The 19,177-nt window shown below is 40.3% G+C and overlaps 1 protein-coding gene across 1 annotated transcript in view; it reads left to right on the plus strand.

The window, feature by feature from the left end:
- The first annotated feature begins 1,609 nt into the window (after nt 1-1,609).
- Nucleotides 1,610-19,177, plus strand: part of SLC24A2 (solute carrier family 24 member 2) — a 273,874-nt gene continuing 256,306 nt past the window's right edge. The window contains exon 1 of the mRNA XM_052644607.1: nt 1,610-2,554. Coding sequence (XP_052500567.1) covers nt 1,610-2,554 — 945 coding nt within the window. The remainder of the gene's footprint in view (nt 2,555-19,177) is intronic.

Here is a 19,177-nt window from a genome sequence, read left to right on the forward strand (position 1 = left end):
GACCACACAAGGCAAAGTTGGGGCGGGGCTGGGGGTGCACTTGGCCGTTGGAGGCAGCTCGCGTGGAGCGGAGCGGTGGGTTTGCAGGTCGAGTCAGGCTCCGACTGGAGCCGATAGCGCACCCTGGGAGTTGAGTCCGTCCGTGCTATTTGCCCCGGCCCAGCATTGTGACAATCCTCGGAGCGCAGTGAGTCCCTTAATCGTTCACGGTAAGCATAGACATCTGCCAGCCAGCCGGGAATCTGTGCGGGGTTAGGTTTATCTCAGGAGGAACAGCATCTCAGCCTGGGTTGGTTTGGGTTCCCTCTGCAAACCTGAGTTCCAGCTTATCTCAATGTGTAACTGGCGCATGTTTAATTAGCTTGTTTTACACCTGAGATGATCTCAGCGAATGCCTCTAAAATGAAACCGTTGATACAAGAACCCCCCCCCCCCAATCAAAACCGTTTTTTAAAGAAATTAAAAAGAAGAATCTTCAGAATGTCAACTGTCATATCTAGGTATTTCACCTTTCTCTGTGGAGGCTGAGTATGAAAACTACTTGGCTGTCTAACCTACTAGAGGGTCAGTGTCGGGGCTATTTTGGGCAGATTTTTGTGGACAAAGGTATTAATGCAATGTGCATATTATTTATGAAATACATATTTGATCTCTTGAAATAGCCTACTTGTTAGGAGTTGTTTGATTTACCAAGCTGTGTATTTTAAATATGACTAAAGGTTGGTTTTTTTTTTTAAAGCTCTAGCTGAAAATAATATCTAGATATTTAGGGAAGGCAGTTTGTTCACGTCATCAGAACATTCTTTTAAACTTAAAATTTTGAAAGGCTTCTTGTCTGTATTTGATATACAGGAGAGGGTTTTTATGAAAAATAAGAGCCTGAGAGTATTAAGTGTCCAGAAAAAGAGTGCTGATCCTCCAGCACTCAGCCCTTTCCAAGTGACAGATTAAATCCGAAAAGTGTGCTTGCAACTGGAATTATGTAATTGGACCAAAAGAAAAGGCAGTGGTTTGGTTGTCAAATATGTAGATAATTCTAAAGGAAGTGATACCTTTTTGAGCACTGGGATGTTATTTGTTACATGATTTAAAGTGGGATAAACAGAGATTTTCATCTACATCTATAACATTTTTTTATTTAACACACACAAATATGTAGTCTATGTATTTACCCAAATGTTTGCCTTTATACACACATTTTAATAAGTGCCTAATATGTCACATCCTACTTTTAATGCTTCATATATTTTAAATCATCCTCAAAGCATTCCTTGGTGGTAGGTGCTGTAATTGTCCTAATTTTTGAAATGGGGAAACTGAAGTACAGAAGAACTAAGGAATTTAACCCAAGGTCACATGGCTGGCTATAGGATAGGATTTTTTTCATATCTGCCAAATTGTTTTGTAAAAAAAAAAAAAAAATACATGATTTTATGATTCATGTATCCTTGTTTTTATTTTTATTTAAGCATAAATGTTGAAAATATTTCCTGTGAAGCCTAAGAATCCCTGATTGTGGAAGCGCCTCACAAACACTGTTACCTGTAAAGAAAAGAAAAGTATGAAAGAACCATCTGGTTGAATCTACAAATTTAGAACCATCACATCCATGAGAAGACCCAGGATGGATCTGCACCAAAGCGCCACCATCTCTTTCCTTGAGAAATGGTATCCAGATAAGTCACCGTCTGGCTGCAGGAGACATTATAATGTCAGGAAAAAACTGAAGTTGATTCGAATCCTAGGCCTTTTCATGGGCCTGGTAGCCATTAGCACTGTCCCGTTTTCAATCAGTGCCTTTTCTGAGACCGAGACACAGAGCACAGGAGAGGCCAGGGGTGCAAGTGGCCCCGGGGCAGCACACGGATACCACGAAAGAACTCTCTTAGATTTAAATGACAAGATTCGAGATTATACGCCACAGCCAGCTCTTTCTCAGGAAGGCATGTCTGAGAATAGTACAGATCATGCCCAAGGAGACTACCCCAGAGACATCTTTTCCCTCGAGCAACGAAGAAAAGGCGCCATCATTCTCCACGTCATTGGGATGATCTACATGTTCATAGCCTTAGCCATTGTCTGTGATGAGTTCTTTGTTCCCTCGTTGACTGTCATCACCGAAAAACTGGGCATCTCTGATGATGTGGCTGGGGCCACCTTTATGGCTGCCGGGGGCTCGGCGCCAGAGCTTTTCACGTCTCTCATAGGGGTGTTTATTGCTCACAGCAACGTTGGCATTGGCACGATCGTGGGCTCAGCGGTGTTCAATATCCTCTTTGTCATTGGCATGTGTGCTCTGTTTTCCAGAGAAATCTTAAACCTGACATGGTGGCCGCTCTTTCGGGATGTGTCCTTCTACATCATTGACTTAATCATGCTGATCATATTTTTCCTGGATAACTTTATCATGTGGTGGGAGAGCTTGCTTCTCTTGACAGCTTACTGTGGCTATGTGGTTTTCATGAAATTCAACGTCCAAGTAGAAAGATGGGTGAAGCAAATGATAAATCGCAACAAAGTCGTCAAGGTGACAGCGCCAGAGGCCCAACCAAAGGTTGGTGGCAGTGGTTGTTTACTTAATGTTCTTCTTGGCCATAGCTCTGAATTCTTAGTTTTTGAGATCAGCCACTTTTTTAATCAGATGGCGTTGGGGGCTGTAATGGATAGCAGGGTACTTTCTGCAGTTCTTTGATAGCCAGACAAACAATCACAGTGCGAAAAATTGGGGGGTACTCTGGTGAATGTCTACTAAATTCTCAAGCTGTTTGCCTCAGAGTAAAACATTTGTAAATATAGGTTACATAAGCTTCCCAGAGAAGACTCAGCAGTTATTTGTGTCTTATTTTGTGCATGGAGGCATAGCAATTTTGTGAGCAGTTTTATTTTCATGGGAAAGTACCTGTGTGTGCTTTGCACATTACAGGGCTTTCTCTATTTGAATGAACGTATGACAGGTATGAACCATCTCTTTAAATGTGCTCAGCAAAGAAAGTGTGTTTGGGTCACCAAATATGGACCTGTAAGTCAGCAGCCTAGAGCCTCACATGATTGGTCATTCAGGTGGCTCATGGCCATGCTTCTTGATCCACACAGTGATGCTTCAGACCACTCAACCAGGCATGGATCAGGATCCATGAGAGTCAGTGGCAAGCCATGCTGCCTGCCTCTGTAGCTCGATGGCCCATTTTGCACACCATGTTAAACATGACCCAAAATATTTTCTAGAGTAGGACTTGAGGGGGTTTTAAAGACAACCGTGGTCATCCTGTCACATAGGTAGCAAGTAAACCGGTAAAAAAACTTAGAAGAAATTGATGTGAAAAAATATAGGTTAATTTTTAAAAATAATCAGTAATATTTACTAATGGGAAAATTAGTAAAATTTTATGTTAAGTAGAATGATGCAGTTTTGATTTATATCCTAACATTGGAATGTCATCTCAGATTGTGATTTTAAACAGAAAACCAAAATACATATGCAGACTTTTCATTCTGGCATCTGGGGAAATTCTCATGTATGCAGAAAACAGATGTTAAGTGGAGGGTGAGATGTTTTTCCAGAGTGAAGAAAAAAATGATATTAATTTAGCATAATTCCTCTATGTTCAAGTTTCATGACCATCTATCATTTTTGTAGCAGCCATGAAACAGAAGCAAAGTGCAGACAAAAAAACTGCTAGTGATATTTCTATTTAGTCCATGCAAAAGAGAAATATTCTGGAATGTATTTTTTCTAACCTATCACTCAGTGTATGGTTGTCTGTTAGAAACTATAGTAAGAAAAAAAAAAAAAACATGGCAAATAGTATTCAGATGTGATACTAGTCTGTATCCTTAAGGGCGTAAGATAGGGTCATCACTGGAGCCCCCTCCGTAGTCTAATTTTGTAGTCCAAAAGATGATCCCTCAAGCTATCTTTTCAAAACTGACTGCAAGTTTAAGTGGTTTGCATTAGTAGTCTATGTGTTTATTCCAATTAGAATGTTGAACAGTTGCCAAGGGAAAGGCAGATTTTTTAGAGGCAAGGAAATGATTTGGTGCCTTATAAATATCCTGGGCACATCAAGGATAAAAAGTCTTTTTGAGAACTCAGTACTTTTCGTTTTGTTACCGCACAGTGGAACTTCATTAACTTAGACACAAATGAAGTCGTTCAATCATGTCCGACCCTTTGTGACCCCATGGACTGTAGCCTACCAGGCTCCTCCATCCATGGGATTTTCCAGGCAAGAGTACTGGAGTGGGTTGTCATTTCCTTCTCCAGGGGATCTTCCTGACAACTTAGACACAGAACTCGGCTAAAGGTTATATTGGCAACAAATATGAAGAAGGAATTTGCAGAGTGGTCCAATGATGTATTGAAGATTGCAGGGGTATTTTGTATTCTGCTAGGAAGGGAGAAGCTGGTTTTGTGCATTTAGTAATAACTTTTAAAATATGGTCTACAGACAGTTTTTAATAAATTATGTCACTCATTAAATCAGCTCTTGCAGGAAATTTACCCTACTATATTAGGTGACTGTCATGTCATTTTTATGGTAATTTAAAAGTCAGTAACTTAGGCTGACATTCCTTAAAGTTGTTATTTATATCCATAATTTTTGCTATGCTTAATATTGTGCATCTAAAAAATTTGGGAATTCTGGACTTACCTAATTAAAAAAGAAAGCAGATTATATTCATGACTATATCTCCTGTTTCTGATTTACCCCAAAAATATGTTCATTGTATTGTTTTCCTTTGAGCACCAAATAGTTTTAGTTGTTTCATTTAATGATTATCATTTATTTTGGCATTCAGAAACTAGATTGAACTATAATCATGGGACAAGAATTTTTTAACATTGCTATGTCTTGTTTGGTATACTAGAACACAGATATTTTTAGGCGGACCAATACGTAATGATGTGTGATTTCCTTTACGAAATTTCACCTTGCCAATTTCACTTTTGAATTTTGTTGGAAAAAAAGTTTTTTTCAGCAGCTGGTCTGTATCAGATGCCTGATTTCAGAATCTTGTGGAAATTTTGCTCTCTGAGCACTGAACAGAAGGTGTGTCAAGGAGAGACGGGTCCTTGAGCTTGGTGCTGTTGTTCTCTGATCTAAAAAGTTGATTTCTGGCTGAATACCCCCCGCCTTTTGTACCTAAGTCAGTGCTTCTAACATCATCAGAGCACTCAGAGAAAGACCCCAAGCCAAAGACATTCCTTGATGGAGTCTTCATAGAGAGGAAGGTGCTATATAAGAATTTAGGAAGCAAAATACTAAGCCTGTTTCAGGCAAGGGTACCTCATTGTTTTATATGTGTAGGTATAGAGCAGGGGAGTATGGGAAAGTGAAGGAAACATACAAGTCATCATGGTTCTTCCTGGAAACTCATCAATTCTGCTGAGCTGAAGGCAGTGAAATATCTTTGAAACTACTTGCTTCACGAACAAGTTGAAAATCTTCATTTGGTTTCATTATTAATGATGGGGCAACTATGGAGCGTGGAAAAATAGAAAATGTGAACATTTTTCTCATAGTTAAATAATAGCTTCCCATTTTATTTAACTATTCCACCTGGTGTGTGGCTTTTTAATTTGATTTTTTTATTACATCTTTTAGTAATAATATCATCCTTTAAAAACATATCATTATCATTGAGTGTCATGACATGGTAAAGAGACCCTGGACTTTGATTCAGGAAAAAAAGGTTTTAACTCAGGTATGTAATAAGCCGTGTAACTGCAGAGAAGTCACATAAACTCACTGAGCCTCAGTTTCCTAATTAGGAAAATGAAAATAATAATACCTACTTCATAAAGTTGGAAAAATTGTTAAATGAAGAAATGAATATTAAGCCACTAACATAGTCCTTGGCAAATGTGGGTTCTTCAGTAAGTGTTAGTTCCCTTTCTTTCATCTTTTGTTCTTAAGTGGAAAGTGAGTCAGAATAAATTACTTCAAATTTGAGCATTTCAAAATATTTCTTGAATATTATAGTTCATGTCAGTGAATCATCAAGTTAAGCAGGCCATTGTCTCTCTTAGGGGCATGTGATATTTGTCATATTATAATATTTATAAGCTTAATTTCATATACAGTGAATATATGCAGGGAAGATATAAGCTCCAAGGAAACCTTCAAATACCTTTGCAGTCCTGAAAGTTTATTTTGTAGAATTTTGCTTGCAGTAAGTAGGCCATTGACTATGGTTTTGATATATCTATGCTAAGCAGAGATTTTTTTAAGTGTATTTTTATTTATAAATGACTGGGGCCCTCTTCTAAAAGCCTCTCCATGGCTGGTTAGGAATTAATTTGAATCCTGCAGGATGTAAAGCAGTGGACTTTGAGGGCATTTGGTGTGTTTTGCTGTGTGCCTGGCTTGGCTGCTGAGGTCCGTTGATCTGCTATGGTGCTAGGCTGTCATTGGCCTAGAAAGCAGCTGTCCATGGTATTTAACTTCTTCTTAGACTTGGCACTGTAATCTGACAGCAAGTCAGCCCAGTTCAAATGAAGGGAATGGTCTAAATAAAGATGCTTAAAGCTGGATAGTTGAAGGCAGGCTACTTAGTAATGTAAGTGTGCCTTGCTTTATTCATTTTGTATGTTCCTGAAAAGTTGCTTGCCAGCAGAGTGTTTGCAGTGCAAATTGTTGTAATGGTCATGGGAAAATCGAAATTGAGACAGTGTTATAAATATTCTTCATAAAGTAAAATGTTTCTGATAAGATACTAAACCATAAATAATTATATAAATACAAATGTTTAGTCCCAAGCTTTCCTAAGGCAAAGAATATATTATAAATTCAACTTTTGTTCACCCTCCATACCCAGCAAATAAATTAATAAAATTAATGTACAGATTTCAAAGAAGGTTGAGGTAAGCTCGTCCTTGTAATGAGCAAGTATTATTACTTGATAGACTTGGAAACTCTCTGTCCTCGAAAGAAAACCTAGGCACTAAACTTCTTAACTGTCTAGAAACCTGTGATTGCAGTGTTCTTTTTAGTTCCTGGACCCAATTCAAATGTGTGGGGGTGGGGATGGGGCTGTTTCCCATATAACACCAACAAATTCTCAGACACTAGCAGGGTGGCCAAGAATTTAACTCAATTCTGACACAGTCTGCCCAGAGATAGCATCAGTTTTCTTCGGGTTAAGGGTTCAGTCCTATAAGACTGCCCTCTCCACCCACCACTTCATAAGCAAGTCACCAGTCCAGGTTGTTACCTGTGCTTCTGACCGACTGTAAGTCAGAGGTTCCAGTGACCCCTCCTCGGGGGTCAATGAATTTGATAGAGGATCTCACAAAACTAAGAGAAACAGTTCATTATTAGATCACTGGTTTATTGTAAAAGGGTATGACTCAGGGGCAGTCAGCTGAGACATGGGGAAGGCCGGGGACCTTTTCCAGGTGCCGCTCTCCCAGCATCTCCAGGTGTTCACCAACTCCCAAAGCTCTCTAAACTCTGTCATTGGATCAGGAAGATCCCCTGGAGGAGGGCATGGCAACTCCCTTCAGTATTCTTGCCTAGAGAATCCCATGGACAGAGGTGGCTACAGTCCATAGGGTTGCAAAGAGTCGAACACTACTGAAGCGACGTAGCGTATATGCACCCATGGAGACTTCATTACATGGGCATAGTTGATCAGATCATTGACAATTGGCAATTGATTTGCCCTCCAGCCCATCTTGGGTTTCCCTGCTGGCTCAGCGATAAAGTATCTGCCTGCAATGCAGGAGACCCAGGTTCAGTCCCTGGGTCAGGAAGATCCCCTGGAGAAGGGAATGGCAACCCACTCCAGTATTCTTGTCTAGCGAATTCCAGGGACAGAGGAGCCTGGTGGGCTACAGTCCATGGCGTCGCAAAGAGTCAGACACGACTAAGCAACTAACGCCTCACACCAGTAGATGGGAAGTGCTGTCTATCTCTCCAACGCATCTGTCCCTGCAGGAAGGGAGTGGGACTGAAAATTCCAGTTTAATCATCAGTTGGCTCCATTAGCCACCAGCCCCAATCCTTAGGTGCTTTCTAAAAGTCACCTCATTAACATAAAGAAAGACACCTGTGTCACTCTCCACACTTGGGAAATTCCAGGGGTTTTGAGAGCCATGAACTGGGAGCTATGAACAAAGACCAAATATATACGAGAAATGTATTTTGGTCATCTTAATGACCAAATATATATTTCTTATAAATCCAGTGTCACAAGTCTGTTTGTTGATCTGGGAATACAGCATGGTGCTATTTTCCTTGTTTTGTTTCCCTCTACTTATGTTAAAGCAAACCTTTCAGTTACTGCATATGATTCAGAGGGTGAAGGAGGCACTTTCAGAGACTCAGGAAGTCCAGTAGATTTTTATTCACAAAGGTCAGGTTGCATATATCTGTTCCCCTTGCTACCCTGGTTTCTCCAGCAAAACAGGACCTGCACTTTGTGAATCCTGACAATGTTGAGAGCTAGAAGTTACCACCGCTTCCCTTCCTACTTTTCCCTTCCCTTCTCCCTATCTCATTCATTTTTTCTTTTCTTTTTTTTTTCTTTTTTGGTAGAACCAGATGATTTGTATTTTAACTTTAACAAGGAATGAGATGAAGTCACTCTGTGAGGCGACAAGAACATCTTTTTAGATAAGTCTCTAGTAACAGCATATAGCAGCATTTTGTGTAATTCAGTTTGGCAGTCATTATCTTTCAGCTGGAATATTTAGTTTACTTACATTGGTCGTGATTACTATTACATTTCAATTCTTTCCTATCATGCTATTCTGTACTTTCTATTTGTTCTGATCTGTTTCTTTTCATAATTTTTTTCTCCTTTTTTGGGGGGAGGGGATTTTTTTTTTCTAAGTCTGTTTTTCCTGTTAGTAGTTTGGAATTTATACATCCTATTTATATTCTTTTAGTGTTTACCCTAAATTTTTTAATGAATATATTTAACTCAACAGAGTATAAAGCTAGTATCTTTACACTCCTGCTAAACATCCTAAGAGCCTTACAGCCTTTTAACTCAGTCAGCTCCCCCCACCATTGTAAATAATTTGAAGGCTGCAATCAAAGTTCTACCTTGGTGTTTCATAAGAGTTTTATTGAAGTATAACCTTCACGTTTTTAATCCTAAAAATTAGACATTATGCCATCAATGGTTTTAGATATATCTACATTTTTACTAGTTTTTCTTGTCCCTTCTTTTCTCATCGTACTTTTCTCTATGTTTTTTTCCTATACTGACTTCCTGGCTTTTTAAGGTCTTTTGGCAAGAATCTGTTAATAGTATCTGCTAATTTCTATTTGCTCACAGATCTGTTTTCACACTTTTGTTCTTGAAGGATAGCTTTGGTGGGTAGAGAGTTATTTTCCCATTCCACTTTGAAATAGGAATAATAATTTCACTGCCTCTGACTTCCATTTTTGCCATTGAAAAGACTGCTGCTGGTGTGAATGTCGCTCCTTTGTAAGAAGTTTGTCTTTTTGACTACTTTGTAAGGTTCTTCTCTTTGTTTTTGGTGTTCAGCATATTCTTGATGCTATGTCAGTTGTGATTTTCTCATTTATTTACCCCCATTGTGATTCATTAGACTTCCTGAATTTGAGGATTTAGTGCCTCCCACCAATTTGGCCTCTATCTCATTTAGAATTCTGATTGGATATACGTTGTATCATCTCAGCCTTCCTCCATGTTTTTCAACCATTCATCTTTTTCTGTGTTCTTCTTTCTGATCTTTTTTTTATATCTGTGCTCTACTTTCTGATTTTCTCTTCAATTCTATCTAACCTGCGTCTCTCTAGTTTCTAATTGTTATTATTATATTTTTCCTTTCTAGAAGGTTTTTGTGGCTCAGTTTCAACACTGTCATGTTGATTTTCATTGTTTCTTCTTCCTTTATTATTTAATGCCCTCTTTTCGTTTTCTAAACATACTAAATAGATGTATATTTTAATTCATAATTGGTATTTTCAGTGTTAGGATCCTTGCAGGTCTAGTTGTGTTATGTTTCATGTGGGATTGTTTCTTTTTATATTTAATGATTTCTTTTACTTATTTATTTTTTTGTTTTTATTTTTACTTTATTTTACTTTACAATACTGTATTGGTTTTGCCATACATGGACATGAATCCACCACGGGTGTACATGAGTTCCCAAACATGAACCCCCCTCCCACCTCCCACCCCATATCATCTCTCTGGATCATCTCTGTTCTTTTAAAACTTTGAACTTCTGTTCTTTGGGACTTGACCTGTGGAGCGACACGGAAGTCTGCGTTCTAAGTGTATCCCCACAGAGGGGACTCGTTTGCTTCTCTGTTAAGTGCCTGGGAACTCAACCAACCTGGAATCATTCTAACCCGAATGTTTAACTTTTTTTACCCAGGTAGTGTGAATTCAGACTCCAAATCCAGGAATGAGCCCATGGTTGGAAATTCTTAAAGGAGACTGTTTTATTTTTTTCTTCAGTACCACTCAAAACCAAGACCAAAATAGGCATATTCTACTATGTCCCTTTGGTAGGCAGATTTTTTTCCCCCTCATTCACCGACTAAGAGTGTCAACCCTTCAGGGTTTCTAGTTCACTGGGAGTGGAGGTCTCCCACTGGGAGTGGAGGGAGGAGGTCCCTACTCCCTATCAGGCCTCCTGTTCGTAGCTTCTACAACCCATGTCTCTAGCCACTGGGGAACAGCAAATACTGCTTCCTCACCTAATATAGGTGGGGAATTTTAAAATACATAATATATAATATCTAACCTATGTTATATATTAATATATAATTCATTAGATACATATAATATATATACACCTTGTATAATTTGAGGTGTATATACTGAAAATGGTTTCTCTGAATGTTTCATCCATCATATTACCAAAACTTTGTTTTAGGCTTTGGATTTGTCAAATGATAGTGCATATAGCAAGGGATGCTAATATGTATTTTAATTGTATACTTTCAGAATGTTTAATGTAATCTGACATTGTATATAATAAAACTCCATATCCACAAAAGATCCTACCAATGGCAAATTTTGAGTCAAATCTAAAAGGCAATTCTAACAGTAAGTGTAGATTTGTAGAAATCTAAGTTGTAGATTTGTTTTTTAAATAATATTTTTTGCCAGATACTTAAAGTAATCTATTCATCATATAGGATTATAAAAACATATCAATATACAAAAAAGAAATGGAGAAGGCAATGGCACCCCACTCCAGTACTCTTGCCTCGAAAATCCCATGGATGGAGGAACCTGGTAGGCTGTAGTCCATGGTGTCGCTGAGAGTTGGACACGACTCAGTGACTTCACTTTCACTTTTCACTTTCATGCAATGGAGAAGGAAATGGCAACCCACTCCAGTGTTCTTGCCTGGAGAGTCCCAGGGATAGGGGAGCCTGGTGGGCTGCCTTCTATGAGGTTGCACAGAGTTGGACACGACTGAAGCAACTTAGCAGCAGCAGCATTCAAAAAAGATTTTAAATAGCCTCTAATCTCTCCATTTTACCATCCAGAAATAACTATGCACATTTTTGCATTTATTTGTCCGGATTTTTCTCACACATGTGCACACACACATATATACCTAAATAAGTTGAAATTATATTGGCTATGTACAACTTCAAACTTACATTGACTATATACCATTTTAGTCTTTTTTAACTTGGTTTATTATGAGTATTTCCTCATATAATTAAATATTTTTCAGAAACATTGTTCACTGTTTAGCATTATCATGAAATAGTTATTTTTATATTATATTTCACTACTATAAATGATACTACAGCCAACAGCCTTACACATGAATTTTTTATTTTGGAGAAGCAGAAATTCTGAGACAAAGTTTATGAGCTATTTAAAGTTTCTGCTTGGTTGCTACATCTTTGGTAGTGTTACCTATTACCATTCTTATTGTTCACCAGTTTCATAGGTAAAACAACATTTCATTGTTTTATGCATTTCTTTGATTAATCGGGAGGTTGAAAAAGAAGATTTTTGAGAATTAAAATTTTCACTTAAGGATTGCCCAATTTCCTATGTGTCTTTTGCATCATTTTTAAAGTTTGCTGTGATGACTCAAAGATCTCTTACAAACATATACTGAGGATCACTAACTTTAGTGGCATCCCTCCCCACATTTCCACACCTAAATCAAGGCAGGAAGTTGCTGCAGTTTTTGTTTTAATGGATGAATTATTCTGAAGAGGGAGGACTTGTGACCCAGGAGTTAAGAAATGATGTTCCCAGGGACTGGGCCTTGGCCATGTGACCTCAGTGGATCCTGTACCTCCTCGGACCCTATCTCGAAATCTGGAAAATGAGAGATTTGACCCACATCACCTAAAAGATGACGTTAGCCTCTCATTTCTGTCCTCAGAGGCTCTCATCATTACAATGTGAAATACTCTAACCTTGCCAAAGTGACAGTCTAACACATTTACTTAAACAGAACAGATTCTCACCATGCCCATAGCACCAATCTCTTTTCCTAACCCGGCTTCCATGTAGTCAGTTCAGTTCAGTTCAGTTCAGTCGCTCAGTCGTGTCCGACTCTTTGTAACCCCATGAATCACAGCACACCAGGCCTTCCTGTCCATCACCAACTCCCGGAGTTCACTCAAACTCACGTCCATCGAGTTGGTGATGCCATCCAGCCATCTTATCCTCTGTCGTCTCCTTCTCCTCCTGCCCCAAATCCCTCCCAGCACGAATCTTTTCCAGTGAGTCAACTCTTCACATGAGGCGACCAAAGTACTGGAGTTTCAGCTTTAGCATCATTCCTTCCAAAGAACACCCAGGACTGATCTCCTTTAGAATGGACTGGTTGGATCTCCTTGCAGTCCAAGGGACTCTCAAGAGTCTTCTCCAACACCACAGTTCAAAAGCATCAATTCTTCATTGCTCAGCTTTCTTCACAGTCCAACTCTCACATCCATACATGACCACTGGAAAAACGATGGCCTTGACAAGACGGACCTTTGTTGGCAAAGTAATGTCTCTGCTTTTCAATATGCTATCTAGGTTGGTCATAACTTTCCTTCCAAGGGGTAAGCGTCTTTTAATTTCATGGCGGCAACTACCATCTATAGTGATTTTGGAGCCCCCAAAAATAAAGTCTGACACTGTTTCCACTGTTTCCCCATCTATCTGCCATGAAGTGATGGGACCAGATGCCATGATCTTCATTTTCTGAATGTTGAGCTTTAAGCCAACTTTTTCACTCTCCTCTTTCACTTTCATCAAGAGGTTCTTTAGTTCTTCTTCACTTTCTGCTATAAGGGTGGTATCATCTGCATACCTGAGGTTATTGATATTTCTCCCGGCAATCTTGATTCCAGCTTGTGCTTCTTCCAGCCCAGTGTTTCTCATGATATACTCTGCATATAAGTTAAATAAGCAGGGTGACAATATATAGCCTTGACATACTCCTTTTCCTATTTGGAACCAGTCTGTTGTTCCATGTCCAGTTCTAACTGTTGCTTCCTGACCTGCATATAGGTTTCTCAAGAGGTAGGTCAGGTGGTCTGGTATTCCCATCTCTCTCAGAATCTTCCACAGTTTATTGGGATCCACACAGTCAAAGGCTTTGGCATAGTCAATAAAGCAGAAAGAGATGTTTTTGTGGAACTCTCTTGCTTTGTCCATGATCCAGCGGATGTTGGCAATTTGATCTCTGGTTCCTCTGCCTTTTCTAAAACCAGCTTGAACATTTGGAAGTTCATGGTTCACGTATTGCTGAAGCCTGGCTTGGAGAATTTTGAGCATTACTTTACTAGCGTATGAGATGAGTACAATTGTGCAATAGTCTGAGCATTCTTCGGCATTGCCTTTCTTTGGGATTGGAATGAAAATTGACTTTTTCCAGTCCTGTGGCCACTGCTGAGTTTTCCAAATTTGCTGGCATATTGAGTGCAGCACTTTCACAGCATCATCTTCAGGATTTGAAATAGCTCAACTAGAATTCCATCACCTCCACTAGCTTTCTTCATAGTGATGCTTTCTAAGGCCCACTTGACTTCATATTCCAGGATGTCTGGCTCTAGGTGAGTGATCACACCATCGTGATTATCTTGGTTGTGAAGATCTTTTTTGTACAGTTCTTCTGTGTATTCTTGCCACCTCTTCTTAATATCTTCTGCTTCTGTTAGGTCCATACCATTTCTGTCCTTTATCAAGCCCATCTTTGCATGAAATTTTGTTCCTTTGCTATCTCTAATTTTCTTGAAGAGATCTCTAGTCTTTCCCATTCTGTTCTTTTCCTCTGTTTCTTTGCACTGATCCCTGAGGAAGGCTTTCTTATCTCTCCTTGCTATTCTTTGGAACTCTGCACTCATATGCTTATATCTTTCCTTTTCTCCTTTGCTTTTGCTTCTCTTCTTTTCACAGCTATTTGTAAGACCTCGCCAGACAGCCATTTTGCTTTTTTGCATTTCTTTTCCATGGGGATGGTCTTGATCCCTGTCTCCTGTACAACGTCATGAATCTCCGTCCATAGTTCATCAGGCACTCTATCTATCAGGTCTAGTCCCTTAAATCTATTTCTCACTTCCACTGTATAATAATAAGGGATATGATTTAGGTCATACCTGAATGGTCTAGCGATTTTCCCTACTTTCTTCAATTTAAGTCTGAATTTGGCAATAAGGAGTTCATGATCTGAGCCACAGTCAGCTCCTGGTCTTGTTTTTTGCTAACTGTGTAGAGCTTCTCCATCTATGGCTGCAAAGAATATAATCAGATTTCAGTGCTGACCATCTGGTGATGTCCATCTGTAGAGTCTTCTCTTGTGTTGTTGGAAGAGGGTGTTTGCTATGACCAGTGCATTCTCTTGGCAAAACTCTATTAGTCTTTGCCCTGCTTCATTGTGTATTCCAAGGCCAAATTTGCCTGTTACTCCAGGTGTTTCTTGACTTCCTACTTTTGCATTCCAGTCCCCTGTAATGAAAAGGACATCTTTTTTGGGTATTAGTTCTAAAAGGTCTTGTAGGTCTTCATAGAACCATTCAACTTCAGCTTCTTCAGCGTTACTGGTTGGGGCGTAGACTTGGATTACTGTGATACTGAATGGTTTGCCTTGGAAATGAATAGAGATCATTCTGTCATTTTTGAGATTGCATCCAAGTACTACATTTCAGACTCTTGTTGACCATGATGGCTACCCCATTTCTTCTAAGGGATTCCTGCCCGCAGTAGTAGATATAATGGTCATCTGAGTTAAATTCACCCATTCCAGCCCATTTTAGTTCGCTGACTCCTAGAATGTTGATGTTCACTCTTGCCATCTCCTGTTTGACCACTTCCAATTTGCCTAGACTCATGGACCTGACATTCCAGGTTCCTATGCAATATTGCTCTTTAGATCATCGGACCTTGCTTCTATCACCAGTCACATCCACAGCTGGGTATTGTTTTTGCTTTGGCTCCATCCCTTCATTCTTTCTGGAGTTATTTCTCCACTGATCTCCAGTAGCATATTGGGCACCTACTGACCTGGGGAGTTCCTCTTTCAGTATCCTATCATTTTGCCTTTTCATACTGTTCATGGGGTTCTCAAGGCAAGCATACTGAAGTGGTTTGCCATTCCCTTCTCCAGTGGACCACATTCTGTCAGACCTCTCCACTATGACCCGCCCATCTTGGGTTGCCCCACATGGCATGGCTTAGTTTCATAGAGTTAGACAAGGCTGTGGTTGTGATTAGATTGACTAGTTTTCTGTGAGTATGGTTTCAGTGTGTCTGCCCTCTGATGCCCTCTCGCAACACCTACTGTCTTACTTGTAGTATTTTCACTCAAATGATTTAATTGACTTGGCTAAACAGTCATTTTTGCTAAAGCGTTACTGTGGGAGGCTGTTCTCCCAGGGAGACAGGAGAACAACTTTCATGGGAGAAAACTGTTTAAAGTTCACTGCAGGACTCTACACCTCCTCACCTTTGTGGCTCCTGGCGGTGGAAACCCTTGGTGGCAGTTGCATGTGTGTCCCTGGGTCACTGGTCTCTCCTGATCTCCCCAAAGTCAAAAGAGAGAGATCTGAAAACTGGACGTGTGCTGAAAGATACTACGTCCTTACCACATCAATATTCTGAAACAGATACCATCTCCATCTGCACAGCAGGAACCTGAGGGCCGGAAAACATAAATGACGGCCAAGGTCCACATTTAGAGGTGTTAGACTGCATGTAACACGACTGAGCACGCACACCTGTCTGACTCCTGAATGCACGCTGGTTCTCTTAGTGCTTCCCTCTGGGCAGTTGGGAATGAAGACAAAGCAAATCTCCAAATCAGGTGCACGTTTCATATTGTGTGTATGTGTGTACATGCACACTAAGTCACTTCAGTCATGTCCGACTCTTTGTGACCCCATGTACTGTAGCCCGCCAGGCTCCTCTGTCCATGGAATTCTCCAGGCAAGAATACTGAAGTGGATTGCCATTCCCTTCTCCGGGGGATCTTCCTGACCCATGGATTGAACTCGGGTCTCCTGCATTTCAGGCAGGTTCTTTACCATCTGAGCCGCCAAGGAAGCTGCTCTGTTAGTCAGTGACTTTCAAATATTTTTTTACCACAACCCCCACTAAGAAACATATTTTACATCTTGACTCAGTATATACACACACCCATGCACATACACGTACATATGTATATGTTTACATATACATATAAAAATAAAACCTAAGTGGGAGGCAGTTTTTTATATATATTGTATTTTCTATTCTACTACAAATACAAGTTTCAACCCTAAAATAGTTGCATGACTCACCAATGGATTGTGACGTAAGAAATTCCTATCTCCTCCTTTTTCTTAGTGGGGCTGCCCTGTAAGGACATCTCTCTGATCAAGGGGGTGAATAGGGACAGAAATCCAGACATCACTCTGCTGGGCAAGCTGCCTGCTGTGGTGTGGGACTGTGGCTGCCCAGAGAAAAGGGTACCTTTTCTTAATTCCACAAAGGTAGCCCTTTATGCTGGAGGTGTCTTTGCTCCTCACCCGCTCTGGCTCTAACACTGATTGCGGGGTAAGGAAGATGCAGATCAAAGCTTGATGTGCTTGCTCCCTGAGCCTCAGCTCATCCTTGGTTCCCAATGAGCTTGTCATCAGGTGGAAAAGAAATGTGGATGAAACAGGCATGAAATCAGAGAGAAGCAGAACTTGACGAGATGGCCGAAGCTGCGTTTCAATTAGGTTGGTTATGTTTTTATGAAGGATTGGATTTGTAAACCAAATGATGCAGGCACAGTTCATGTCCTGGTAAAAGCTGATGTGTTTGGAAAAGTTCTGGGCCCCAGACTATATTAATGCCATGTTTACAGCTTTAAAGGATGCACTCAGAACCTTGCATTGGCAGGAAGCAAGCCTGGAGAGATGGCATCCACTTCATCCCCAAACACTGGCTGTCTAACCTTGGTCCAGGTGCTTTGCCCCAAGCATCTCCTATGAAAATAAAGGGGCTGCCTTAGCCCCACGGTCCCCATGAGCTCTGATACTCTGAGCATCTTCGTTAATGGGAAAGAAACAAGTATATGTCCGTACTTACGGACTGACCTACCAAAGAGGTGGTCAGGTCATGAAGCCCTGAACTTATCACCTTCAGAGTCCTTTTCCAAATAAGAAGGCCAATTAAAGGAGATTAACCCTTTGAAGGGGTAATACGGGCTTCTTTACCCACCCATAGGATGTTCTTAGAAAGATCGAAGTTGCTGGTGCTATGTAAATAACTTTCTCTTTTACTGCTTGATGGACTTTGAGCTAGGTCGGCTGGTTGCAAGTAGAAATATAGGTTTCCCCTTCAGCAGCCCAATTCCTCCTACTTAAACTGTCATCTGTTGACCTAACCACTCGTAGGCTGAGTCAGTTTCATTTTTCCCTGACACCTGATAGCAATGAAAAATATGTTGAACCACTTTTGTTATTACAGGTGTGTGGTGGACGCTGAGCATTGGTGCCTGCGTTCCAGGAATCTGAGACTTTGTTTCCTAAAAGGGAGGATGACAGTTAAGGGTTAACACAATAGAATTATTATCTAAGACTAAGAGTGTGACCCTCCTTGCTGTGTGATCTTGAGCAAGGTACTGAACCTCTCTGGGCTTATGTTGGCTTATCTATAAATTAAGAAGTTTCCCTCAGAGAGAGGCTATGAATTTTGATGCAATTGCACAGGAAAAGTGATTAACAGAATACAGTCCCACCCAGCCATGTATATTCTACTCCTGGTCTCTTTTCCTCTGAGTCCCTCCCATTTGTGTTAGCCTGTTCTCCCTGAGTCCTGTCATTTGGGGACCTTGCCTTAGCCCCTAGGCCCTCTTCTCTCTGCCTCACAAGCAGCCAGATGAAGGAGCAGTTCTCCAACTAATCCCTAGTCAAATCCTCAGTGTTCGGACTTGAACCTGCTTTCCCTCTGTTCTTGCAGAGGATTAAGAGAGAAGCAGTTTCCCTGTTATGAAACTGAACCTCACTTAACCACGAAATTCTCTTGAGCCCTCCTGTCACTGCCCTGTAAATGTATTTACTCTTTTCTTATAGACATCATCAGTATTTAATCTCAGCTTGTCACATCTCCATCCAGTCATGGCTGGGCCTTATGTTGGCCAGCATCTGAGTTTTCTGCCTTGGATCAAATTACTCTTCTTGACTCTGGAACTAACCAATCCCATATGCAGTATTTGGTGTTTCACTTGGTACCAAGGGTAGAAAGAAAAAGAACACTGAATACCCTTTGGAAAGTTACTAATGGTGGTGGTGAGTGTTCATGATTAAAAGAAAAAAGTCTGAAAGCTATATCATTCCAGCTGTGGCCTCGAAATAGTCCTTCTTACTTTGTAGCATTGTATAGCGTATTTTTGTTGACTTTTTTAATAAGTTTTTGAGATATAATTCACTTATCATAGAATTAACTGTGTGTGCAGTTCACTGGTTTCTTTGTATGTTCAGAGTTGCAAAATCATCACCACTAATTTTAGAACATGTTCATCACCGCCAAAAACGAACCCTGTATCTATCTATCATTCCTCTTCCCTCTTTCCATCCCCGTCCCTGGTAGCCACCAGGCTTCTTTCTGTTGCTATAGATTTGCCTATTGTGGACATTTCAGTGAGAGTCATACAGCATATGGCCTTTTGTGTCTAGCTTCTTTCACTTAGCATGTTCATCCATGCTAAGTGAAAGAAGTTCACTTTTCGAAGTTCATCCATGGTGAACATTTT

Source organism: Budorcas taxicolor, chromosome 8, assembly GCF_023091745.1.
Source record: "Budorcas taxicolor isolate Tak-1 chromosome 8, Takin1.1, whole genome shotgun sequence".
NCBI lineage: Eukaryota > Metazoa > Chordata > Mammalia > Artiodactyla > Bovidae > Budorcas > Budorcas taxicolor.